The sequence below is a fragment of the Perognathus longimembris genome, chromosome 5, assembly GCF_023159225.1.
Source record: "Perognathus longimembris pacificus isolate PPM17 chromosome 5, ASM2315922v1, whole genome shotgun sequence".
In the NCBI taxonomy this organism is placed as follows: Eukaryota; Metazoa; Chordata; class Mammalia; order Rodentia; family Heteromyidae; genus Perognathus; species Perognathus longimembris.
Window position 1 is genome coordinate 48,161,018 of NC_063165.1, and position 28,000 is coordinate 48,189,017.

A 28,000-nucleotide genomic window follows, 5' to 3' on the forward strand; every position below is an offset into this window, starting at 1 on the left:
TTGTGAATGTATTTCTTCTTATCCAGCTCTCACTGGCTGCTGGGCCCCCTTATTGCCTTCCAAATTCAGTCTGGCAGGAGGTCACTCACAGCTTGGCCTCTGGTTCTGAATCTCTTCATTGTCAGTCTGACCAGCCCTGTACACTGTTTCGAAATAATTCCATTGTTGATTCACAGAAACCCTTATCACCACCCAGAACTCATTCTGTACCTAACCTACCTTTCTAACCGTGATTTTCACATCTCTGTCCAAAAACATTCCTTGGAACCACAGAGTGATCAAGTTACTTTTTCCTAATTGTCTAATGATTGTTACTCAAAATCCCCTTTACCCTTCTTTTTTCTACCTAATTCTACGCACTTCTCAAGACCTTCACAGATTTCCCTCTAATCTCTGTGGTCTTTCTGCACAGGCTCAGCCCCTTTGTCTCTTCTGACTCCTGACATGCTTCTCTTGTGATCAAGCTTTTAATAGTCATGGGTTATGAAACTTGATTGCTGGGAAGAAGACTGTTGAGTTCACTTAGTTCAGTGTTTTGGGTTTTTGATGTACATACAATTAAGACATTTGCCCAATGTCACATAGCTAAAGAGTGGCAGTCAGGGTTGAACGCATATAGCCTCATTCCAAGCCTAGCACCTATCCCATGAGGTTATTCCTGTTTCACTCAGTACTGTCATATTATATCTCACTCTTTGCACCATATTTAGTTAGCGTAAGTATGTGCACATCATCAGATGTCATTGTGTTCCATCAGCGTGCAGTAATTCTCTTATTCAGTCATCATTTACTGAGTCTCAGCTATCCACCATGGGCCAGCAACACAAGGATGAACAAGCCTGGGTCTTACTTTTGAGAAGCTTAGTTCAATCGTTGTAATGGAGGGCGGTGATAGAAATAAATGTCAAGTGCTATGGAGGACAAGATGGGCTTCTTAGAAAGTTAAGATACAAAAAGTTTTAATTAAGTTGAATGTAAGATAATAATAATAATAGAAAATGGAATACTATGTTTTATTTTTTTAATTCATTCAAGTAAAACTCTAAGTGCTATCTAAAAGTTGGCTAAAAGATTGGAAAAGTAAGGGTCACATCTTAGAATAATTCACTGTGCTAAGACCTTGGCAGACAAATGTAACATCTGTGCATTTTTTGTCTCTCATAAATCAGATGTGTCAGAAGATCTGGATACAAAACTCTCTCCCAACAGGACATCAGAAACACAGGAAGATATCCTGAGAGAATGTGAAAACGTTTCCTCTTTGGTGGCATTTGAAAATCTTAGGGCAAACGTGACTGATATGATGTTGACCTTATTAGTTGAGAACATAAGTGGCCTGCCCAGTGATGACTTTCAAACTGAAGTAAACCGGGATGTGGATGTCGCCGTGGTTACCTTGCCTAAGCACATAGGTGAGCCAGTATTCTTTCTACCTTGAGATTTGGGACCCCAAGTTAAAGAGAAGTCAACCCTTTGCAATAGTTAGTAAAAAACAAAAGGGGGACTACATATTAATAATAATTTTGAAAGAGAAGCAAGTTAGCTTTCAAACTAAGTTCTGATATGTTTGGTAGGTTGATTTTTGTTGTATGGGTTCATATGTATTTGTAAGAAAGAGAGAGACTGAGACAGACAGAGACAGAGAGGAAGCAATACACAGAGAAAGAATATACCTTAATAGAAGTCTAAAAATCTAAGTTTATTAAAATGATTCCAGGTAAAGGAGTGAGCATTTTCATTCTTTGAGAGGAGTAAGTATTGATTTGATTCTAAAGCAGTAATACTAATAGTCACACATAATGCTTGCTATAAAACATGTACTATTGCTAGGCACTTCATAGGTATTCTCTTTCCTTCAACAACTTCATGGCATTACTCTCATTACTTCTCAATTGGTGCACACAAAGTCACCAATATGCTGATAAATGGAAGCACTGGATTTGAACCCAGGCATCCAACCTCTAGAATTTGTTCTCTTCTCAATCTTACCATCTTTTACCTTAGGCCTTTTCTGTATATGACACAGAAAATTAGGCTCTTTAAGGTCACTGTCACGAGTAAAAACAATCTTCACCTAAAACAAAGGAACTTTCCAGTTCACGCCCTCACTGCTCTATGGCCATAGCAATGGGATGGTTAATTAAGAGCACAAGTCATTAAAATTCTAGTGGTTACTGTGTCCTCTGTGCTTCACTCTCCTCATCAATAACTACCTAAAGTTCACCATGATCAAATGAGATGATTCTGGAAAGGCGATTCACATAGAACTTAAGACAGGTAAGGAACCAACAAAAGAAGTTATTCTAGTTTCAAGTTTATTAGTATTATGATAAAAGGAAAATCTAAAAGCACTCATTTTTGTTCATTGGTAAAAACGTTTTAACATCTCGTAGGTTAGTCAGCCTGTTATTAATTTAACAAATACCTGAGACAACCAGCTTATACGGAGTGATGTTTATTTGGTTACGATTATGGAGGTTGCATTCCATGGTCATTAGACCCTGTTGCTTTTGCATCCCTGGAAAGGCAACACCTAGGTAGCCCATGGCATACTTGTTACCTCCTAGCTAAAAGAGAGAAAGAGGCAGGGTCATCCTAAACCCTTCTCTCCATGCAGGTGACCAAAAGACCTCCCACTAGGCCCTACTTAGTTCCCTCCACCTATTAGCCTTTAGTGCATAGGCCTTAGGGGATCTTTGTAGATCCAAAGTGTAGCATTATGGTGTGTTAGGCACTGCTGTAGATGCTACGGACATCAAAGTGAAAAATCCTAGTTCTTCCTCTGGAGGAACTCACAGCCTGGGTCAGGGAAGAGGCTTCCATGCAAGTGAATAGTGAAGCTACAAGAGGAGAAAGTGTGATCTCATCTGCCAGCAACAAGCTGTGGGAAATGGGAAGATCCAAACAAGGTATATTAGGGTTACACTTGAGAAGTCTGTGCTCCAGTCATACTGGCTGAATGTATCTGAAATGCCCTAAGCCATTTTAGGCAGATGCTTTCCTGCTTGTCATGTCTCTTTATGTTATCCATCTGGCAAGCCTCTCTTCATGCTTCAAAACCCAGATGAGACTGGGGTTAGGGTCGATGGTGAAGCATTTGCCTAATCTATATACAGCCCTGGGTGGAATCCCCAGAAGAGTAAAAAATACGTCAAAAAATAAGAAAAGGGACACACCAGGCACAGGAAATGGTATAGGCAAGGGCAAAACTAGGTGGATTTTTAAAATAATAGACTGGCTTTCTTTTCTTCTCTTAAAATGGGAAATAAAATGAGTGGCCAGGAAGAGCCAGTGATGCTTGGAATCAAGCAGCCAAAGTCACTGTAAGCTGGTTAAGGAATGTGAGCAGGCAGGTTGCTCTTGAAGGACTTGAGAAAGGATTGAAGTGAGATGCTATTTCAGGTTGGCAAAGGTTGTGATTGGAGAGACATTGCTCAATGGCAATAACCATGTAAGACATTCATATACATGTTGTTCATTGCCTGGAAGTTTTAGGCATGCAGATTCGTATGTAGTATTACAATCTTGTGTTCAAAATTAGAATAATTTCTTATCCTTCCATATCCCTACTTCTGGTCACACTGGAGTTTGAATAAACTTGGGTTCTATACCAGTCAAGACATATCATCAACCCTTTTTGCTTTGGTTTGTTTTATGAGTCAACTCAGGGCCCTGATTTTCATATCTTTGCCTCCCTAAGCTGAGAATACAGGCTTGTATCACCACAGCCAGGTCAGTTCTTCTTTTCATCTTAATTAATTGCCAGACCATTTTTTCTGTATACTTCAGAGATTTAATAACTTTCTTGTTTTTTTTTCCCTCTGCAGATACTATGAAATTTGTTGATGATTGTGCCAGGCACCATTCAATTAAAAAACTTCAGATTTCTCCAAGACTTCTGGAAATTACAAAAACAATCAGAGTTGAAAACCTGCCCCCTGGTGTTGATGACTACCAGCTACAACTTTACTTCGAAAATCCTTTCAATGGAGGAGGAAGAGTTGTCAGTGTTGAATGTTTTCCAGATGAGAGTTCAGCTCTGGTTGAATTTTATGACAGAAAAGGTAATAGTTCTTAGCATGTGATATCTGACATAACCTAGGCCATTTTTAGCATGTCTTAGCAGTTAGTTAAATTCTGATGCACTTTATTTGATGTATGTTTTTAGAAAAATTAAATTAATAATCAGTTCCCATGAGATACAATACTTCATGAGGGCAGTGACTCAGACTATGAGGAGCAAGATTTTAAAAGATAAAAGATTTTCTAATGTGTCACCATTTGCGAATAACTAAGAGGTATAATAGGTCATTTTGGGTACCTTTAAGTTTTCAAGTTGTTTTCAACAGGTTTTGGTAAAGACATTCTTAATAACATACAGATTCTATAAATTGTAACTATTGCTTTTTTACCACTCACTATGGCCACTCAGGAATTCTTTTACATGTGGTCTCACATGACCTCAGGATGTAGAATATAACAGGTATAAAATTAACATTAAATACTTGAAGTCAGGTCTGAATTCAATCCCTGACTTTGGAGCTTACTGCTTTATGTTCTTCAGCAAGTCATTTTAACCCACCGCATCTACTGTTTTCTCATCCATAAAGTGACCATCACGTTGCTAATATGCTTCCTGAGAGGAATCCTAGTATCATTGAAAGGAGAGGGACTGTAGCAGGGGGCTAGTTTTATTGAATCACTGAGCTCTCACATGGCTGGATCATAGACTTTGGAGCTGACAGATGCTGAATATTAGTTCAGATGTAACCTTAAGTAAGTTATTCAACTTACTTAATTTTTTCCAACCTTAGCCTTAGCATTTACAGATAAGGATGGCCATAACAGTACCTACAACAAAGCTGCTGTAGGGATTAAATGATTATATTTAGGTGCACTTAGAGTAGTATCTGGCACACGGTAAGCTATCAGTTACTTGCTTCTCCTAGGAAAGGTTTTAATGCAAACTGGGTCAACTGTGAACACTTAAGTTCTAGAACTGTCCAAACTGAGCAGAAAAATACCCTTTATACCAGAGAAAATATTATCCACACACTTATGACCAAACTCATATTTGTTCCTTACTGTAATGGGTGTGGAGCCATGATATAAGAAGAAACAGAGAATAAGATTTAATTACAAGGAATTTAACATCACCATCTTAGGTAGAAAGCAGTTATTTTATTAAAGAAGATATACCTGGAGACTGTTAACAGATAGCAATTTATCTTTGGACACTTGGGATAATTGATGGATTTTTATAGCACATCAAAGTTCTATGCTTATTAGGATTTTCACCCTAGAAAATTTTTGTCTTGTTTATCATATTGAAGATGACCTTTTATTTTTATTTTAAAGTGTTACACAACATCATGTCCAAGAAACATAACTTCAATAAGATGCCAATGTCAGTTTTCCCCTACTATGCATGTTTGGGCACAGCCTTGTATGGGAAGGAGAAGCCTCTGATCAAACTCCCAGCACCATTCAAAGAGATATTGGATCCTCATTTATGGAAGTTTTTTCAGAAAGAAGGGCATCTGATCCAGGAGATAAATGATGAAATGAGACAGCGTCACTGTGAGCTAACATGGTCCCAACTCAACGGTACAGTTACCATCAGACCTGCAGCCACGTTGGGCAGTCAAAGAAGATCACAAATCAAGACCTGGCAGAAAGAGGCATCCACAGCACTCGCTGCCATCAGGTCTAAATATGAAATTATCTCACTTCAAGTGGAGCCAGGAGTGTGGGACACCATCAAACAAGATCTAGAAGATGGTAGGATTTTGATTGAGTTTGATCCAACTGAGGAGATGGTCATCTTAGCAGGAAAATCAGAAGATGTCCAAAACATTACCTTGAAAACTAAGGAATTAATAGAAAGCATCATGCAGAAAATTAGAAAGGAACAGGAGAGTCTGGAGGAAAAAGTGGCCATTTCTCCAGGAAAGTATTTTCTTTTGTACCACAGTGGTAGCCTGAAGCGTCTATGCATGGAGTGCCCAGAGATGGAGCTTTCTTACAATGAATCCACTCACTACCTGTGCCTGAAAGGCCCCCGTGCAGATGTGTATAAAGTAAAGAGTGAAGTCTTGGCAATGATGTTTGCCATGGTGCATAAAACGTTTCCGATTTCTTCTGAGGTCTCCTCCTTTTTGCAACAGGTAGACTGTAAAGAATTGTCTCTGTTTCTCTTTATAAAACAGAAAATTCTTGCAATATATGAACTAAAGGATACAACTGTTGACTTGACCAGCTGTTCTGCTAAAGATCAAGAACAAGCTGAGGAGCAAATGCTCAGTGCCTTACATTTTAAACGCATTGAAGTTGAGGACAAGGAAATTCTTAATGGCAACAAGTGGAAAAAGAAAATTAATGATTTGCAAAAGAAACACAATTCCCACACAAAGGTGGTGGTAATCACTGAATTGACTTCAAAATTTCCAGCTGAGGTGATCATTGCAGGCTGTGTGAAAGAAGTCGAGGATGTCTATAGCTTAGTTTTTGACTTCCTGGAAAAACATATGAGAATAGAGAGCTTCATTGAGGTCAAGCCATCCTTGCTTTTAAACTACTTCAGGGCAAACAAGAAGGAATTCTGGCCAAAGAAGACAAGTGTGCAGGTAATTTTCCAGCCTGAAAACAGAAAGAATGGCATTTTACTTATTGGTACCAAGAGTGAAGTACTGGAAGGCACAGACATCATCAAGAAAGCTCAGAATTCAATCTGTGTTAAAACCTTTGACATTGATAAGCCAGGAACCAGGCAGTTCTTCCAGGATAAAATATTGTTTTACAGAAGTGAGGTGAGGCGGTTGTATAGCTGTTTCATTGAACTCCTAGAGAACAAGGAAAAGGACGAGAAGGGCAACAACTTCAAGAGGGAGCTGGCCCCTGGTGTCATGCTGATTGTGAAGCAGGGTGACTTAACTCAGTTTCCAGTTGATGTGGTGGTGAATGCAGCAAACGAAGACCTCAGGCATATTGGTGGGCTTGCTGCTGCTCTCTTAAAGGCAGCTGGCCCTGAGCTTCAAGAAGATTGTGACCAGATAGTGAAGAAAAAGGGCAAGGTCCTAACTGGCAATGCCACCATTTCAAAAGCAGGAAAGCTCCCGTGCCACCATGTGATCCATGCAGTAGGGCCTCAGTGGAAAGAAGATCAGTCCCAGAGGTGTGTACACCTATTAAAGACAGCTGTGATTTCCAGTCTTCTTTTAGCTGAGGACAACAACTACCAATCCATAGCCATCCCAGCTGTTAGCTCTGGAGTGTTTGGCTTTCCTTTACGCCTGTGTGTAGAGACCATTGTTTCAGCTATCAAGGAAAGTTGTCACGAAGGTGGGTCCTTGAAAGAGATTTACCTTGTGGACCCATCTATGAAGATTGTTAGAGCCTTTGTTGAAGCTATGAACACGATATTCAAAGATACAGCCCCCCATTCCAAGTCAGAGTCCCTACCTGACACAGCCTCCCCTGTCCATTTAATGGCAGTAGACCAACCTATAAATGTATCACAGGAACAGTTATATCTGGTATCTCCAAGCGGCCTGAAAATGCTGTTGGTGAGTGGAGGTGTACAGAATGCTAAGGTGAGTGTCTCTATTTAGAAACATCACCAAGGTGTCATGATGCTTCTTAATGTTTGGATCTCTCCTAGTGGGCTGAAGGAAGACAAAGATGGAAGGGAAAATGAAGAGATGTTAGATGCTCTACATCCCTGCCTTAAAATGGCTTTCCTCAGATAATTGTGCCACTTACCAATAGAAATTGGCCTATCATTTGTGAGAATTGAAAGGGTATTGAGATCAGATTGCTAGGTTCCAGTAAGTGTGAAAGTTTATCTTGATATCATATATTATCATAACATAATATAATATCATATGATATTGCATTTATCTTTGCCATTTTTTTGAAAATCTGAAGATACAGAACAGGGTATGGGAAATGCAGAAGACAGAACCTTGTCAATGGAGCTGAGCAGAAGTGAGCTTGAGGGCCAGAGACTGAAGAGCCATTAGCACCAATACCAGTTTCTTTCTTTCTTTCTTTTTTTTTTTTTTTCCAGTGTTGGGGTTTGAACTCGGGGTCTGGGCACTGTCCCTGAGCTTCCTTTGCAAAAGGCTAGCATTCTACTACTTGAGTCACAGCACTGCTTCCAGCCTTTTCTGTTTATGAGGAATCAAACCCAGGGCTTCGTGCATGCTAGGCAAGCACTCTACCACTAAGCCACATTCTCAGCCCCCAGTTTGTTGTTTCTGTATGGAGAGGAAGAGGGACAGGGAGTGGACCTGAGGAACGTCTAGGAATCAGGCATCAATTACAAACAATTCATGTAGACTGGGGATAAGTAGGGAAAGGGACACTGGTAGTTAATATGATTTTTAAGGAATTTAACAGCCTTTCTAACCTGGGTTCTAAACAATCAGAAGAGCAACTATCTGTAATAAACTGTGGACCACTCCTGCTCTGCCAGGCCTCCCTTCTTCCATTGGAGGATGCTGGAGACAAGGAGTACTTCTTTCACTAAAAGTATTTCTAAAGTTCATATGTGTTCTAACATTTCTAAATACTTCGTTGGTTTTTTTGTGTCTGAGTAACATTGAGTTGTATGTCTAAACATGTTTTTAGACTTCAGCAGCCAATGAAAACTTGTTTTCTTTCTACCTTGTCTTTTCTTTTTCAATACTGAGGACTGAACTCACTTTCAGGCAAATACTCTTCTACCAGAGCCACACCTGTACCTACTCTGTGATTTCTTTTTCCTTTTTTAATTGTGCTTAAGTTATTGCATATATTTCACAGTATACATTTTAGCTTTCAAAATGATAAAAATTGTCATTCTACTCTACAAAGCTTATGAAGTCTGTGAACTTGAACAATGAAATCATTTTCTCCATTTCAGATGATATGTGCATTATGTTCTTTTTGTTTAGCAACATCTGTTCCCTCCTTCACTCATTCCTTCCTTCCCATTCCCACCCATGAGTTGCTTAGTTCCCTTTCATCTGTGTCCAATGTGGCGATGGTCCCCTCTGCTATATTATTATTGTTGTTATTATTATTACTATTTTCACACACTTTCCACTCATTCTGTATCCTCTTTGCTTTTTACTGTACTTTGGTGTCTTGGGACCTGTTTACTTTGCTCTGTCTCTTTGCATTTTAGTTCTAACACCCTCATATCGGGGAGACCATACATGATTTGTTTCTCTGTTCTGGGCTTGTCTCACTCAGCATGATTTGTTCTGGTTCCATCCATTTTCTAGCGAATGCCATTATTTTATCTTTTCTAATGGCAGTGTAAAATTCAATTGTATGTAGGTCCCACATTTTTAAAATCCATTCATCTGTAATGGGGCATCTGGGTTGTTTCCATATCTTGATTATTGTGAATAGTGCAGCAATGAACATGGAGATGCAGGTGTCCTTGTCATATCCTGGTTTCTGTTGTTCAAGGTAGATGCCTAGTGGTATGGCTGGGTCATAGGGTATGTCTATGTTTTTTGAGGAACCTCCATATGGCTTTCCAGAGTGGTTGTACAAGTTTGCATTCCCACCAGCAGTGCAATAGGGTTCTTCTTTCTCCATATCCTCACCAGCATTTGTTGTTGTTTGAATTCAGAATATAGGCCATTCTTACTGGGGTAAGGTGGTATTTCAATGTTGTTTTTATTTGCATTTCCTTTACAGTCAGGGATGGTGAGCATTTCTTCATGTGTTTCTTTGCCATTTTTATTTCTTCTTCTGAGAAGTGTCTATTTAATTATTTTTCCCATTTTGCGATTGGTGTATTAGGTTTGGAAGGGGTTAGTTTCTTGAACTCTCTGTATATAATGGATATTAGGTCTTTGTCTGTTGCCTTGCTGGTAAATATCTTTTCCCAGTTGGTTAGCTGTTTTTCTAGTTTAGTAGCAATGTGTTCAGCTGGGCAGAAACTTTTTATTTTAATATAGTTCCATTTGTAGATTCTCTCTTCTACCTGTCGTGCCCCTGGGACTCTGTTCAGGAAGTTTCTGCCTGTGCCTGTAAGTTCTAGTGTTTCTCCTACTCTGTCCTGAAGTACTTTCAGAGTTTCAGGTCTGATGTTGCTACTCTGATTTTTATGAGTCCTGTTCCTGTGATCATTTGTTTATAACATGTCTATGAACAATTGTTTTTGTTCACTTGAGTATCCATCCTTGGAGTGGCATGGCTTGGTCCCATGGAAACTCCGTGTTTAATTTGAGGAGCTGCTGTCTATTTGCCACAGCAGCTATTGCAGTTTGTATTGTCAGCAAGGTTGAGAGGTTCAGTTTCACCACACCTTTGCCAAATCTTACCATTATTTGTCTGTGTTCATATAGGATCCTAGAGAATGATAAATGGCTTTTACTTGCACTTCCCCAATAACTAATAATGTTGAACATCTTTTCTTGTGATTTTGGCCATTTGTACACCTCTTTAGAGAGATATCTGGATTTTTCCCATTTTTACATGGGGTTGTTGTTTCATTATTGAATTTTGGTGTTTTTCTTTTCTTTATGTGTTTTGGGTACAGGTCTACCATGAGTACAAGTTTATGATTTGCAGATATTTTTTTCTTATTGTGTGGGCCAGATTTTATTCTTTAGTTCAAGTTGTTACTTATTTTAAAGAACCACTTGTTGTCATGTAAAATAAAAAATTAATTCGATTTCTATTTATCAGAAGCTTAAGTAGTAGTTAGAAGAAGTACAGTCAATACCGATGTTACTTTGTGACAAGTTTGGTATAGAGTGATTTTTTGTTGTTGTTTGGCCAGTCCTGGGACATGGACTCAGGGCCCGAGCACTGTCCCTGACTTCTTTTTTGCTCAAGGCTAGCACTCTGCCACTTGAGCCACAGCGCCACTTCTGGCCGTTTTCTGTATATGTGGTGCTGGGGAGTTGAACCCAGGGCCTCATGTATACGAGGCAAGCACTCTTGCCGCTAGGCCACATCCCCAGCCCCATTTTCTCATTCAATGACTTGAGGTAAATTCTAAAATACTGTTCTTCTCACTTCACATATGAAGGAATGAGATTTAGAGGGGTAAAATAACTTATCTGAGCTTGCAATCCAGTAGAGCAGGGATTCTAGTTTCTTAAAGGTTCTTAATTATTGCACTATTTTTAGAATATTAAAAATAATTTGTCTTCTCATTTCTAAAGCCAAACAACTACACAGAATGCTCTCTTGATCAAGAATCGGGAATGGCAATGAGTTCTACTCTTGGTCTCCCTTGAGACTAAATGTGAAGATGTTCTTTCCACCCCTTTCCCTTCCATCGTCCATCTTCGCGTAGTTCCCACGGCCTCAGTGCCTGCAGTGTGTTACTCTGCAAGACCCACAGAGGGCAGAGCACCTCCTCCTCGCTTCTTTTGGCCTCACTAACACAGCCTAATTAATTGGTTTATGCTCACTGTGAGAAAAAAAAGTTTTCATGTCTGTTCACTGTGTGTGGCTTAGCACTCAAGGCAGTTCTTCCACAAGTGTATCATGTCTACCCTGGCTGGCAGAAGCTCTCTGTTAGATTTGAACAATACATCACAATCCACCTGGGTAAATTACCAGCCCTACTCTGTTACTCTTTGCTTGTTGTGAACATTTCTATTTCTCAGGTCTCCCATAGCCCTTTGATATCTTTGCCATCCACTGAAAGGATCTTTTGTTTTGTTTTGTTTTGCCGGTCCTGGGGTTTGAACTCAGGGCCTGGACGCTGTCCCTGGCTTCCTTTTGCTCAAGGCTAGCACTCTACCACTTGAGCCACAGTGCCACTTCTGGCTTTTTCTATATATGTGGTGCTGAGGAATCGAACCCAGGGCTTCATGCATGTAAGGCTAGCACTCTACCGCTAAATCACATTCCTAGCCCCTGAAAGGATCTTATTCAGGACTCTTCAGGTCATCTTGTGCCACCCCTCAGGGTAGGAGGGGGTATTGAATTCAGGGGCTCACAGTTGTTTATTTTATTGCTCAGCTGTTGCACTACCACATTAGCCATGCCTTTACCCTAAATTTTGCTGGTTAATTGGGCATGGAGTCTTGATGACTTTTTTGTCCAGGCTGGCTTCGAACCTTGATCCTCTGAATCTCAGCTAGGAGTACAGGTATGAGCCAGGGAAATCCAGTTTATATGTTCTTTTCCTCTTGGCTGTCTTCTGTCCTGGAGAAATATTTCCTAACACTTAGGCTTGAATTTATATTTCAGTTATACTGAGCCCAAGGGCTCAAAGATAGCCATGATTGTTGAACGCCTTCTGTGAGAGTTTGAAACAGATCTTTGGTTTGTCTTTTAGACCCACATCATTGTCAACTCTGTTGCCTCAGATCTTGAACTCAATGGAGGGCCCCTCTCTCGGGCCCTCTTGAGAAAGAGTGGGCCGAAGCTCCAGGAGGAGTTGAAGGCTGCTGGACAAGGGATCACCGCCAATGTGGGCACCATTCTCCAAACCAGTGGTGGTAATCTGGACTGCTGCCATGTGCTCCACGTGGTGGCTCCAGAATGGGGAGATAACAGCACCTCTTCACTACAGGTAAGGCCTAGGTTTAACATTGGCAGGAAAAATGGGCTAGCCTTTGGACCCTTCTTTCAGTATATGAATATCACATTGGAGAATTTCTCGGCAAGATGTATAAAGATGTGCCTTGTGCTTTTCAGATCATGAGAGACATAATCAGAGACTGTTTGGAGATCACTGAGAAGTTGTCGTTACAATCCATTGGATTTCCAGCAATAGGGACAGGGAATTTGAGATTTCCTAAAACTGTATTTGCTGATTTAATCATTTCAGAAGTTTTGAAATTTAGTAGCAATAATCAACTGAAAACTTTGCAAGAGGTTCAATTTCTGCTGCACCCAACAGATCATGAAAATATTCAGGTATAGTCTTGCTCATTTCTGGTGAATTTGGGCCACCTTTATTTGGAACCTAAAATTCTCAAATGCCTTCTTCCTAACAGGATTTTTTTTTTACTGTATTTCATATCCAGGAAATTAAGAGAACTATGTTAACCCATAGCATGACAAATTGCAAGAAAAACTAAAGATTTGAAAAAAGAATTAACTTCTCATTCAAGAATGTGTTAGGCACATTGGAAAATAGATTACATAATCTAATTAACCCCATAGTATCTATTCCTCTGCTTCAACTATAGTCAACCTATGGCCAATATGTTTGATTTCTATCTCTGTATATATCCCTTTCTCTCATATGATTTTGAAGCAAATCTTAAATGTTATCCCTTTCTTAAAATGTTCTTAATTACCTTAAAATGTATTATAATCTATAAAATTATCTTAAAATTTTTATCCCTAAACAATTCAGCAATTTTCTTTTTTTTTTTGTTTTGTTTTGTTTTGTTTTGTTTTTTTCCAGTCCTGGAGCTTGAACTCAGGGCCTAAGCACTGTCCCTACTTCTTTTTGCTCAAGGCTAGCACTCTGCCACCTGAGCCACAGCGCCACTTCTGGCCTTTTCTATATATGTGGTGCTGAGGAATTGAACCTAGGGCTTCATGTATACGAGGCAAGCACTCTTGCCACTAGGCCATATTCCCAGCCCCAGCAATTCATATTTTAAAAAAGGATTCCTTTTTTTTTTTTTTTACAAATAATATAACTGTGTTACAGTATCACATCAAAAAGAAATTGTTCGTGTTCCTTTTATTTAATCAGTCATAAAGTCAATGTTCAAATTTCCAACTGTCTCATAAATGGTTTGTCTTTAATGGCTTTATGTCTGAATCAGAATTAAATAAGGCCCACATATAATAAAGGTGATGAAAAGATCTGGAACAAGAACCATCTTCAGTTATAATCTGTCAGTCAGCTCGCATTTACTGCGTATTATCTCTGAGTCAGCCACTAGATTTGGCACTGTGAGAGAACCAGAGGCATTTAAGTCCTTATCCCTATTGAATAAACCAGGAAAGTAGATTATACTTAGTATTTGAAAACTTTTATGATATTGAAAGAATTTAACAGATTAAAGCCAGCATCCTAAGAGACATCCATAGATTATTGGATTATCTGGATTTGGTGATGTCATAGTTTAAATTTTTCTTGGTTCATTTGGATATTGTAACATCATTCACAGACCATATAAAATTATTGATGCAAACAGCCAAGAAGTCAGTGAGAGCCATAGAAAGCTAATAATATCTGCACAGACATGAATCAGATGATTTCTCATGTCCTCTACAGCCTGCCAATCACCCCACCCTTGGTTTACACATCATTTACAAACTCATTGGAAGCAAGTACATCCAGTCAGACAGCCACAAAGCCTGAATAAAGTATGGGGTCTATTTACTTGACCTGCTTTATTTCTATTCAGTAAAAGAGTTTTTATGATCTCCCTTTGACTTCCATTTGTTGAGATAATATATAGTAGATTATGAAATACAGTATATAACACATACCCTCCTATCTATATTTTATAGTTAGTTTTGGAACTTAGATTTATATACACAAAGCAAACAACTGGAGGAATGTGGTGCTGAGCAGATTTTTATGTTATATTTTTTATTATCTGTAAGGCGTTATACAAAGGAGTTACCAAATCAGTTCAACAAATCAGTTTATGAATACAATGCATCTTGATCAATGTCAACCCTTTCATCATTCTCCCCATCTTTCCCAATCCAACCTCTCCCTTTAGTTCTCTTAGTTCCATAGGATATGCATTCAATACTATGATTGCATTCTCTCCCTTCATATCCTCTCATTAATCCCCTCTTTAATCTCCCCCTCCCACCTTTCAAGTGGCCAGGGTGTGAGTGCTATGACAGAAGCCTGAGCCTTCAAATATCATGCTTTTCCAGAAAACCCTAGCCTTTATCTTCTTTTTTTGTCTTTATCTTCTTTTCTAAATATTCAAAGTATTCAACTATTACTTTGTAAAAAGGATCATTCTCTGTAGACAGATTTAATATCTTTTGAAATGCTTTCAGTTATTCATACAATAACAATTACACTTTTTCTCATAGGATATTTAAAGACAGTTACTTTTGTTGTTGTTGTTGGTCATGGGGTTTGAACTCTGGGCTTGGAGGCTGTCCCTGAGCTCTTCAGCTCAAGTCTAGCACTCTACCATTTGAGCCACAATGCCACTTCCGGTTTTCTGGTGGTTAATTGGGGATAAGAGCCTCAGGAACTTTCCTGCCCGGACTGGCTTTGAACCCAGGTCCTCAGGTCTCAGCCTCCTGAGTAGCTAGAATTACAGGCATAAGCCACCAGTACATCACTGTTTGTTGTTTTGGTTTTGTTTTGTTTTTTGCGAGTGCTGGGCGTTGAACTCAGGGCCTGAGCACTGCTGGCTTCTTTTTTGCTCAAGGCTAGTACTCCACCACTTGAGCCACAGTGCATGCCTGGCTTTTTCTATATATGTGGTGCTGAGGAATTGAACCCAGGGCTTCATGTATGCTAGTCAAGCACTCTACTACTAGGCAATATTTCCAGCCTTTGGGTTTTTTTTTTAACTGTACATTTTTGGGTTTGTTTTTTGTTGTTGTTGTTGTTTTACTTTTTTGATACTGTAGAACCCAGACACTGCATTTGGTAGGTAAGTGCTTTGCCACTGAGCTACATCCCAGCTCAACAGTTACATTTTGATTACATGTTCATAAACAGAGAAATTGACTGAGATGTTTGTAAGTGGATATTGTAAATGAGGTTGCCAACCAGCAACCCATGATCTGAACATAGTTTCTAGATGTATTTTTATTTGGGCTGTTTTTTGCTTTTAATCTGAATCAGTAGCTAATATTAAGAAACCAAAAACAACTACATAAAATTCCAGGTGATGGAACAGCAACCTGACCTAGAAGTTATAGTACATTGGGACTTTTGTTTCAAAGAGAAGCTGAAGTGGAAGGGATTATGGCTGAGTGGCAGGGATTCATTTCTGAATCTGTGTACTTTACCTGTGTGGCCCTCACAGACCTGGAAGTCTAAGACTCACTCAGCAGTTTTGGTCCATGCCCCCCACCCACCCAAGCCAGTCTGTATCCACATGTTACTTGTTTATTCAAAAAGTTTTGTGTGGGGCCGGCAATGTGGCTTAGCGGTAGAGTGCTAGCCTAGCATGCATGAAGCCCTGGGTTCCCATTCCTCAGCACCATATAAACAGAAAAAGCTGGAAGTGGCGCTGTGGCTCAAGAAGTAGAATGCTAGCCTTGAGCAAAAGGAAGCAGGGACAGTGCTTATTAGGCCCTGAGTCTAAGCCCCAGAACTGGCAAAAAAAAAAAAAAAAAAAAGTTTTGTGTTACTTGTTTCTGGTGGTGGAAGAAGGGGTGATTTATAGTGTTGCACCAGTCACTGCCCCCAAAAAGTTAAAAAAAAAAGTTCACTAATTCATTTTGTTCATTAATGTTAGGATACATTTATTTATCTCTTGCTCCCCAAATTACTACTCCTGGGGCTAGGAATAGGGCCTAGTGGCAAGAGTGCTTGCCTCATACACGTGAAGCCCTAGGTTTGATTCCCTAGCACAACATATATAGAAAAAAAAAAAAAGCGGCCAGAAGTGGCTCTGTGGCTCAGTGGTAGAGTGCTAACCTTGAGCAAAAAGAAACCAGGAACAGTGTGCTTAGGCCCTGAGTCAAAGGCCCAGGACTGGCAACAACAACAACAACAACAAAAAACAACCAAATTACTACTTCCTTGGTCATTACTCTCATTACAGTTAAGAAGTTACAAACTCAAATTTTGGGACCTTGATTATCTTTCTTTTAACTGCATATTTTGATTTTGATTTTTTTAACTTTTATTTTTATTGTTATTATTAAGATGATGTACAAAAGGGTCACAGTTACATAAGTCAGGTAAAGAATTTATTTCTTTTTGGACACTGTCACCCCTTCCCTTGCTCTCTCCTCATTTTTCCCTTCCATCTCCACCCACAAGTTGTATAGTTCATTTTCAACATAGTTTATACTTTTAATTTATTTCTTTTACTGTTTGTTACTTTTACTGATGAGGAAAGTAATCCATTTTCATTAAAGAAATTTTAAATAATATAAAACACACACATTCTGTAGTTGTCTTCCATCCCAGTCTTTGCTCCAAATGTAAATTTATTTAGTTACTTTATTAATTTTGTGTCAGTAATGGGGCTTGAACTCAGATTCTTGCAGTTGGCTTTTTCACTCAAGGCTAGTAGCACTCTACTGCTTGAGGCACATCTCCATTTGCAAATGTAATTTTAAAGTGAGATTATAAATATGTAAGTTTTTAATCCTCCTTTGTTAATTTAATAATATAAAAATAAACATTTCTCTATTCTATTAAATATCTTCCAAAATATAATTTTAATAGTGTGAAATAATTCCGTACATATATTAAAACTTAATTATTTCCCTGTTGGATTTTAACCATTTTATTTTTTCTCTATTATGAATAGCACTCTACTGAATATCCTTACATTTTTTAAATCACATCTTTGATAATTTTCAGAAGACATCTGTAGAGAGGGGATTCTGTATATTGTTTCTATAACTTTAAAAATCTAGTTAGATGCTGATGGCTGATGCCTGTAATTCTTGCTACTAGCAAGGCTGAGATTTTAGGATCAAAGTTTAAAGCCAACCTGGACAGACAAATCCAAGAGATTCTTATCTCCAGTTAACCAGGAAAAAGCCGGATGTGGAGATGTAGCTCAAGTGGTAGGATAAAAAAGCCAAGTGAGAGCTTGAGGCTGTGTTCAAGCCTCGGTACCACTGTACATGCGTGTGCACACATGAACACACACACACACACACACAAATCTAAGGGCTGTAGTGATGGCTTACATGGGAGTACACCTGCTCAGCATGCAAAAGCACAGGCCCTGACTTTAAACCCAGTACCACCAAAAAAAAAAATAATAATAACCTATTAAGAAATTGGATATTTTTGATAATTATTTACATCTGCCTATGTAAGTGCATGCAGGATGAAAAGCCCTGATGAATTGAATTTTTGGTTTTCTGAGGAGTGTAATGGTGAAAATTGTGTTTTATTCCAGGCATTTTCTGATGAATTTTCCAAAAGAAATAATGGAATTCCTAGAGACGAAGCTCCCAAGACTGCAGTCGCACAAGGTTCAGAAAAGCTTTTAGACCAACAAATAATTTCTAGTTGCTAAGTAACTATTCATTGGCAAGTAAAGGATGGTTGTGATGTTTGTTTCTGAAAGACTGAGTGATAACGGGCTGGGAATATGGCCTAGTGGCAAGAGTGCTTGTCTCATATACATGAAGCCCTGGGTTTGATTTCCCAGCACCACGTATATAGAAAAAGCCAAAAGTGGTGCTGTGGTTCAAGTGGTAGAGTGCTAGCCTTGAGCAAAAAGAAGCCAGGGACAGCGCTCAGGCCCTGAGTCCAAAGTCCAGGACTGGCAAAAAAAAAAAAAAAAAAAGATTGAGTGATAAATGACATACCTGCCCCCAAAGGTCAACTACTGGCTATGTTTATGTCATCTAGGGAAAAAGAGAAAGTGAGCCAAATTAAATAACCCATACAATGGATATTTTTTTTTCTAGTCCTGGGGCTTGAACTCAAGGCCTGGGCACTCTCCCTGAGCCTCTTTGTGCTCAAGATTAGCACTCTACCACTTGAGCCACGGCATGACTTCCAGCCTTTTCTGAGTAGTTTGTTGGAGATAAGAGTCTCATCGACTTTTCTGCCTGGGCTGGCTTCAAACTGTGATCCTCAGATCTCAGCCTCCTGAGTAGTTAGAATTACAGGTGTAAGACATTAGCACCTGGCTTAAACAATGGATTTTTTTTTAAATTCAATCTTTTTAAATTAAATTTTATTGACAAGGTGATGTGCAGAGGGGGTACAGTTACATAACAGGGTAGTGAGGGGGCTGGGATGTAGCTCAGTTGCAAAGCGCTTGCCTAGCAAGTGCAACGTCCTGGGTTCGATCCCCAGTACCAAAAAAGAAAACAAAACAAAAAAAAAAAAAGAGGGCTGGGAATATGGCCTAGGGGCAAGAGTGTTCGCCTTGTATACATGAAGCCCTGGGTTCGATTCCCCAGCACCACATATATAGAAAATGGCCAGAAGTGGTGCTGTAGCTCAAGTGACAGAGTGCTAGCCTTGAGCTTCAAAAGAAGCCAGGGACAGTGCTCAGGCCCTGAGTCTAAGCCACAGGACTGGCAAAAAAAAAAAAAAAAAAAAAAAAGACTAAGAGATAATAAGGTAGTGAGTACATTTCTTGTCACATTTGTTATACCCTCCCTCATTTTTCTTTCCCTTCCCTAGTTCAGGTAATCATATATACAATAAATAGCCAGTGTACCAAAATCATATACAGTAACCACGTGGGGTACACCAAAGGAAATTCACCTAGAACATTAAACGTAATGAAAAGAATAGAATCCTTCTGTGTCCTTCTCTTGGAGTTCTTTTTGCTTAGCCTCATCTTATATAATCATGTGTACATAGCTGTTTGAGCTATTGTGGTCCTCTGATAGGTCTATCCTAGACCTTTTCATGTTTGTTTAGTAGTTGTTTGGTTTTTATACAATGGATTTTTAAATAATGACAAGAATCGTTTCAAAATATAATCTTACAGATTTTCAAAATGCACACTTTGAGTCCAATGCTAACTTAATGATTTTTCCTGTCAAGACTGCTGTTATTTTTTGTTATCCTATTTCGGTATCACAGAGGCTTTGGGGGAGGCAAGATCTAGCTATCTTGCCCAAATTCAGCAAAACTAGGGGAGAAAAGAGGAGAAATGTAAAAACAAAAACAAATGAGAAACTTTGTGCACGTTGCTTCTTCAAGTTTTGATTTCTTTCCTAGAAGATCTACATCTGTTTTACCTTTTTCGAGTCCCCACAGGTGGCAGTGTTTTATGGCTTGGTCCAAGGTTTTAGTTGTGCTTGTGGGACACACAGGATCTATAAGGGGCCTACTGTATTCGCCCCCTCCCCCCCCACCCCCAGATGTCATGTTTGATATGTACCATCTTTCTAGTCCTTTTCTGGAAACATACCTTCATAAGGGCTTTGTCAGACAGTGAGGTTGAAAGCTAGAGGTCACACCCAGAGAGGAAAGCTCTGGGTGGGGGGCACGGGGAGTAGTCCCATTCATTCTTGCTCTTATTGTCTTGGGGACTGACTCTGTTATTTTCTCTTGGCAGGCTTCTATGGGGCTGTTTCCAGCCCTAATTTAGGAGTGTATGAAATGAAAATTGGCCCCATCCTCTTCCAGGTGGCCTCTGGTGACATCACCAAAGAAGAAGCAGATGTGATCGTAAATTCAACATCAAATACGTTTAACCTCAGAGCAGGTATTTCCCTTGTATGAACTAGTATAAAAATCACCATGGTTAGTACTATGAAGAAGATCTTCTGCAAGATCTTTTGCTCTTCTTTTGATAACTTTGGCTATTTTATATTAATATGTTTTAATTAATAGTTATTGATAATGGTTTAATGAATAATATTAATAATGTGGTTAACAGTCATCTTAGTTAATAACTTTAGAATATTTTGACAGTTTCCTATAGATGAAAAGCTATTTGATGAATTTTTCCTCTCTTACCAGCAATACCCAGGTATAGAACTCCTTTCATATGACAAGACCATCTTTCTAATTCAAACATACTGCACAGTTTTTGTGTGTGTGTGTTTGTACCCATCTTGGTTTTCTCACTAGGGGTCTCCAAGGCCATTTTGGAAGGTGCAGGACCAGATGTGCAAAAGGAATGCTCTCGCCTAGGTAAGACAAAATACTAATATTTGAGCCTAAATTGTAATTGTAAGCAGAGGACTAAAAATGCCAATCGGGAGAAACAAGCAGAGTCTTGGGGTTAGGAAAACAACACGTTGGTCTTACAATCATACATTTTACTAAAAAATTACAATTACAGAGAATTAGAATTCAAAAGTAATTTCACTGTTAAAGAAGAAAATCGAAGGCATAAAGTTTCATCAGAGATAGCATTTCAGTTTGTATTGGCAAGATGATTCCATATCAGACACTTCTTGTTCTAAACACAGAGAACTTCTACATCTGACTTTTGTATCTTTTTTGTGTGTTTCCCAGCTCAACAGAGAGTCAATGAATATATAATTACGGGAGGTGGATTACTGAACTGCAAGAAAATTATTCATGTTATTGGTGGACATGATGTCAAGAAATCTGTTACCTGTGTGTTGAAAGAGTGTGAAAAATGCAATTACTCCTCTGTTTGTCTCCCAGCCATTGGAACAGGTTTGTAGCCTCTGGCTGTTATGAGTAAAATCACCAGGTGTTCACTTTCCTGTGGATCTTGCTGAGTGTTAATGTGGTGATGACAACAACATCAAAATAGGAGTAGAGAGTTTTCCTCGCCCCAGGGCACCTCTGAAAGGAATAAGCCCTGTCTTTAGGTGGTTTAAGGAGAAAAGGAAAAAAAGTTGAATGGGAGCAGTGGCATAGGTCCAGTTCAGCTTCTGGGAAGGCTGAGGCAGGAGTAGTAGCTTGAGCCCAGGCTTTCAAGGACAGCCTGTCCAACAGACCTGGACCCTATTTCAAAAAAGAAAGTAAGAAAGGAAAAGAAAAAGGAGGGGACTGAAGAGAATATTGGTACATTAGATATAAGAGAGGGAGAGAAAGAAGGGAATAGAAAGGCTATCTCTCTGGCTCTTACATCTTTCTTTCTTCTTTCTCCTTTATCACTTCCCTACATAACTTCCACTTAATCCCTCACTTGCTCCTCTCTTCTCTCCCCATGCAGAACATCAGTGCATCCACTTCTACCAGGCCCTCGTTGGCTATAAGAAGAGCGTTTTTAGTTTTCAGCTCAATAGCCAGCTCTGCTTCTTAGCTTCAGATCTCTCTGTGTCTCTCAAATCTCCAGAACTGAGTGGATCAACTTTCCAGTCCACTTGCGAATGTTGAGTTTCTTACTTTTCTCCAACTCTGTCTTGATTGTATGACTCTTCACATACAGCACTCAGGATTTGTCATGGGTTAGGAGTGCCCTTCTGGCACTGCCCCAGGAGTCAGAGTTGGTTATACTGATGAAAAATTTCTGCGGGGGATTTCCAGAAAACAACCAGTCAGGAGAGGTGTGCATCCTCAAGATTAATGGAAGGGATCAGACTGGCCAAGTAAAAGACTATCCAGTAGCCCTAAGCCTTCTGTTGCTCACACTGACATTCTGCCTCTCCAGAAGTTTAGTTTCAAGAGACTCAGCCCCTCTTGTCACTCTCTGGGCCGTCTTCCTATTCTCTAAACCATGCCTTGCTTTCTGTCATTCTATATGATTCTTCTTTATGCCTGATTTAATGCTTTACATGCAATTCTATTTCTACTTTAGTACTTATCCCCAAAATATAGTTTGCAATTCTTCTTATCCTTATTGCTCTTATACTATCTATTTCTAGCAAATTAGGCAACATTTCATCTATTTATCTATCTACTTGCCTATTTTTGTAGACTCTCTTTCCCTCCCACCCTCCATCAACAGCTGTCCAGTCTGACTCCATCTTATTTTTCCTAGACTTCTATTTCTACCTTAAATTATTTCAGGCCAACAAAGTAGCAATCTTCAGGTATTTTTCTAGGATAGTCCCTGTGTGGTCAAGAGAAGAAACAGAGAAAGGGCAGTTTTCATTTTGTATTAACATGTACACATATTTGAGTAGATCTAGGTTGTTGTCAACCCAGTTTACTAGTCCTAACTGAGTTGCAGTGCTGGCTTGCACAAATAAACAGAGTTAGCAGGTTTTCCTTGCTTGTCCTCTTTAGCTGTCTTTATCTCCACTTGAACTGGTCTTTACACAACCCCTTAGTACTAGTTATAAGTAGATCTGTGACTGTGATCAAGACAGCCTCCAGTAATAGAGGAAAATCCTCTCCCTCCCTAAGAGAGGGAGGAAATATTTGCATAACAATACCTACAAGAACCACAAACTCCAAACCCTTACCTTCATTTGCCCATCCTCCTACACCACTGTCACTTTCTACCTGGAATCCTCCACTCTACTTCTTTGTCACTCCTCTGTTCATTAGCTCATTATTTAGTGTGATTATATATTTGTAAGTTTGTGGGCATAGGCATAGGAAATAGAAAGATGGCTCCAAAAGAATCAAGTCTACAAGGAGTACTTTGCTCTTTGGGAGATCAGGCATTAAATGAACAACTGCTGTGTAGCATAGCCCACACCATAGTATGAGGAAGTGAGTGGCCAGAGTATGGGGTAAAGGTTCAAGGGTAAAGTTAGTCCCTTGATCCACTGAATTTACCTTCTTCATTTCCTATCAGTCAGTCTCTACAGCTGACTGCTCGTTTTGGCTTCTTGTCTTTGTTTAGCGCTTGTCCTTTACCTCCATGTTTGTACTTTCACTTCCTAACTAGACCTGGTTCTCCACATCCACTGACTTCCTAACCTTTCCAGAATTCTCTTTCTCAAAACCTGTCCATTTCTAGGTACTGGCTCACACCTGTAATTTTAGCCACTCAGGAGGCTGAGATGTGAGGACCAAGGTTCAAACCACCCAGGGTGATAAATCTGAGAGACTTTTATCTCTAACTAGCTAGCAAAAACCCAAAAGTACACATGTAGCATCAACCTTGAGTGGAAAAAGTAAGAGCATGAGGCCCTGAGTATAAGCCCCAGTACTGGACAAAACAAAAGAAAGACCCAGCTATTCCAGACTGAACATATATCTGCGACACAAGTCTCTCTGGCATAGTCTTTTCTTTGAGTTTCCAGACTTGGAAATTCACCTGTCCATCCTATAAATCTCCTCATCATTTCATCTATTTATCTCTGTCTATCTCTCTATCATCTACTTACCTCCCCCCTTCCCCTTGCCCCCACCACCAACAGCTCTCCAGTCTGCCTCCATCTGGACTAATTACCTAGTCCATGATGAGACATAGCATGTGTTTATTGAGTGTATCTAAATGCTTTCATTTAAATTCTTCCTAATAATACGGGGAAACAACAGCCTTGAAAGAAAGGTCCTTTTTTCCCTGGCCATCTAATAGTAAGAAAGAAAAACAAAAAACAAAAGCCACCAACTTAATAAACTCTTTTGGTTAATGTTTTTGAGTGGTCATCTACAGTCCCACAATTTTCTTCCTAGCCAAGTGAAAGAAATCTGTGCTCATTTTTCTGCACTGGATAATCCAAGTAGATTTTGAGTCGCATCAACAACCTAGCTTGGCCAGAGAACTTTTACATTGCTTGTCATGTGACTTTGGAGCTGCCATCCATGTAAGACCACTTCTGACACTGGGGAAAGACTTCATTATCTTACCTGGCAGTGGCTTTCACTGAGATGTGCAATATGGAATAGTTCAAAGGGAATGGATCTGCTTAGTGGCTTCTTTGAGCACTGATGGCCAGCTAAACTCTCACTGAGTATGTAAGAGAAAAAGCCTTCCTGGAGCCCCATATGTGCACAGAATTATAGATTATAACAAATAGATCACAGTTTTGGGTGTCTTACCAAATTACCTTAGTTCAAATCACGTTCAAGCAGATATTTGGAGAATGAATACATGCATAAATTCAAGTGATGACAGAGCCAATAAATTACGCTTTTCTCCTCTAGGAAATGGTGTTTGTACATATATTCGCGTTTTCTGCTTTTTATGGCTCTTTTGAGACTTGTTAGGCAAGAAGGGAGGCTACCTGCGCTCTATTACAGGAAGGGAGGAACGCAGTAAGCTGGGATCAGCTAAGCAAGGCCACATGAATAGCATAAATAAGAAATTAAATTTTAGGTTCTATGATGGGATGCTAGTTTATGGACATCCTGAAATTAAAATTCCTACTGCATCTAGAACTTCAAATGTGTCTGTGAGGGATGCACTGTCAGACGGTTTACCATTGATGGAAGAGCTGTGAAGCAGGCATTTATTCAGTGAGCATAATTTATTCCTGTCTTAATCAGTTGGACCTTTTTCTTTCTTAAGTCCTTTTTATTGTTTGCTTTCCCAGGAAGTGCCCAACAAGACCCAGATAAGGTTGCTGAAGCCATAATTGATGCCATTGAAGCATTTGTCCAGAAAGGATTGGTTCAATCTGTGAAAAAAGTTAAAGTTGTTATCTTCCTGCCCCAATTATTGGATGTGTTTTATGCCAACATGAAAAACAGAGAAGGGTCTCAGGCTGCTCCTCAGCCATCTGTGATGTCTAAAATCGCTTGTGAGTTATTTGAATTTACGAAGTGCATATTCCTAGTAGTGCCTTTTGTGTGGGAAACAACTAATCTTCTGCTTTTCTCTAAGCCTTTTTAGGTTTTCCCAAACAAACTTCCAAAACTCAGAACCCACTGATTTTGGAAAGGAAAACGGAAGTGACAACTTTCCAGGTATGTGGTAAAGATGCAAGCTGTGTGGACAAGGCTGTCTCCTGGATACAGAAGCTGATTGAAGATGAGCAGTGTCTTTACACCAGTGAAGATGAGTGTATCAAAAACTTTGGTGTAAAGGAAGGTCAGAAACTGAATGAGCTGCAGAGAAGGTTAAATGTTACCATTTCTCTGGACCAGACCAGACCTCTGATTAAGGTTTTAGGACTTAGCAGAGATGTGATGAAGGCTAGAGATGCAACTGAGGAAATGATCAAGAGCTTTAGATTGGCCAAAGAAAAGGAAATCCAGGCAGATTCTATCAGTGAATTTATACAATGGCAATATAGTGACAACAGCACCTTTCATAATTTTGACAAGATAACAAATCTGACACTGGAGCATGCATGGAAAGCAAAGGACAAGAATATCATTGTCAAAATTAATAATCAGGACTACACAGTTATCTTCAGCACATGCACTGCCACAGGTCCAAATGGACACAGCTTGCCTGTTCAGCGCCTCACAAAACCTGAAGGTGAGTTCAGATTTGATCCTTTGCATGCATTATCTTATACTCGTGTTGGGATCATTTTATACCTACATTTTATTTTGTAAACATGCCAATTTTTATACATTCTGTTTTATACATACATCAAGTTTAAAGTTAGATAACATTTAAGTATCCCTAATGGAATAGAAAGCCTGAAAACTTGGTCTCTTAGTTTGAATAATTAACATACACTCACGCCTGAAATCCTAGCTACTGAGGAGGCTGAGATCTGAGGATCACAGCTCAAAGCCAGCCCTGGCAGAAAAGTCCATGAGACCCTTACCCCAATAAACTACTTAGAAAAAGCCAGAAGTGGCGATGTGGCTCAAGTGATGGAATACTAGCCTTGAGCACAGAAAGGCTTAGGGACAATAAGGTCCTGAGTTCAAGCCCCAGAACTGGCAAAATAATAATAATGATAATTAACATACAGTCAAGAAAACATAGCATGGATGTGTCCAATAGTTTTAGGAGGACACATTTAATAGTACCAGTTAGCCAGACCTTGCATTTCTCTATAGAGTTAGAATGTCCCCAGATGCCCTTCTGCCTGGGAAGTACTGGCTGCTTCATTCAGAAAAACAAAAACAGCAAGCTTAAAAACAAAAGTAGCCCAAAGCTTCTAAGAACAAAAGATCAAAGGGTCAGAAATAGAGAGGATAGCCTGGTCAGAGAGTGGGCCCTCAGTGTCTGTGAGCAGTGACAAGGGGATGAGTCTGATTCCTGGACACATACAGCCTGTGGATCTCCTCTTGGGTCATATATCCAGGAAGGGAAGGCCAGTTGTATACAGACAGCCACTCATGCCTGCCAAACATATATGACCCCACTGACAATGGATAACTTGGCTTCCTATACAATAGAGCCATCTCTTGTGAGATGAGCATGAATGGACTCCTCAGATTCTGAGCCACCACAGGTCATGTGTAGTGTTCTGCTTACCTAGTAGGAGACAGATATCAATCATAACCTACCTCTTGAGGATGTTATAGTGAGAAAGCTAATGTAGAGTGCCCTGTGCTGACGGTGGTAGTAAGGTGTTGTGTCAAAAATCCATGCATAGGCAAAACATAGTGACTGTTTAAATCACAAGAAATAATGTTTTGTTTCATTGTGGCAGAGCAGAGGCTGTCATGGAAAAGCATGTAATTCTCACTGTCCCAGCAGTTTTCACGGTTTTTTTTTCCAGTTTTTATTATCAAACTGATGTACAGAGAGGTTACAGTTTCATACGTTAGGCATTGGATACATTTCTTGTACTGTTTGTTACCTTGTCCCTCATACCCCCCCTCCCCCTTACCCTTTCACCCCTGAGGTGTTCCGTTCACTTACACCAAACAGTTTTGCAAGTATTGCTTTTGTAGTTGTTTGTCTTTTTTTACCCTGTGTCTCTCAAATTTGGTATTCCCTTTCAATTTCCTAGTTCCAATACCAGTATACACCGTTTCCAATATACTCAGATAAGATTACAGAGGTAGTATAGGTACAACCACAGGAAGGTGATACAAGAACATCATCAATAATAGAAGCTACAGATACACATGGGACATTGAAAGTAGTTACAACTGTGATATTACAATTGTCTCCATAACATGGAGTTCATTTCACTTAGCATCATCTTATGTGTTCATAAGGGTATAGCTATTGGGCCTTGTGATGCTCTGCTATGACTTGCCTAAACCTGTACTAATCATTCCCAATAAGGGAGACCATAGAGTCCATGTTTCTTTGGGTCTGGCTCACTTCACTTAGTATAATTTTTTCCAAGTCCTTCCATTTCCTTACAAATGGGACAATGCCATTCTTTCTGATAGAGGCATAAAATTCCATTGTGTATATGTACCACATTTTCCTGATCCATTCGTCTACTGAGGGGCATCTGGGTTGGTTCCAGATTCTCGCTATGACAAATTGTGCTGCGATGAACATTGTTGAGCTGGTGGCATTACTGTGATTTTGTTTGTGGTCTTTTGGATAGATACCCAAAAGTGGGGCTGCTGGGTCATAGGGGAGTTCTATATTTAGCCTTCTGAGGAATCTCCATACTGCTTGCCAGAGTGGCTGAACCAGTTTACATTCCCACCAACAGTGAAGTAGGGTTCCCTTTTGGCCACATCCCCTCCAACAATTGTTATTGTTAGTTTTCTTGATATATGACA

The 28,000-nt window shown here is 39.6% G+C and overlaps 2 protein-coding genes across 7 annotated transcripts in view; one reads left to right on the plus strand and one right to left on the minus strand.

The window, feature by feature from the left end:
• Nucleotides 1-28,000, minus strand: part of Kpna1 (karyopherin subunit alpha 1) — a 596,817-nt gene that overhangs the window by 197,508 nt on the left and 371,309 nt on the right. The window lies entirely within an intron of this gene.
• Nucleotides 1-28,000, plus strand: part of Parp14 (poly(ADP-ribose) polymerase family member 14) — a 79,159-nt gene that overhangs the window by 45,440 nt on the left and 5,719 nt on the right. For 5 of the 6 annotated variants that reach the window (XM_048346761.1, XM_048346762.1, XM_048346765.1 and 2 more), the window contains 11 exons: nucleotides 1,170-1,412; nucleotides 3,828-4,064; nucleotides 5,359-7,592; nucleotides 12,299-12,535; nucleotides 12,661-12,882; nucleotides 18,006-18,081; nucleotides 20,136-20,285; nucleotides 20,654-20,716; nucleotides 21,044-21,211; nucleotides 24,937-25,143; nucleotides 25,227-25,826. In XM_048346761.1, coding sequence (XP_048202718.1) covers nucleotides 1,170-1,412; nucleotides 3,828-4,064; nucleotides 5,359-7,592; nucleotides 12,299-12,535; nucleotides 12,661-12,882; nucleotides 18,006-18,081; nucleotides 20,136-20,285; nucleotides 20,654-20,716; nucleotides 21,044-21,211; nucleotides 24,937-25,143; nucleotides 25,227-25,826 — 4,437 coding nt within the window. The remainder of the gene's footprint in view (nucleotides 1-1,169; nucleotides 1,413-3,827; nucleotides 4,065-5,358; nucleotides 7,593-12,298; nucleotides 12,536-12,660; nucleotides 12,883-18,005; nucleotides 18,082-20,135; nucleotides 20,286-20,653; nucleotides 20,717-21,043; nucleotides 21,212-24,936; nucleotides 25,144-25,226; nucleotides 25,827-28,000) is intronic. The other variant, XM_048346759.1, reaches the window with a different exon arrangement.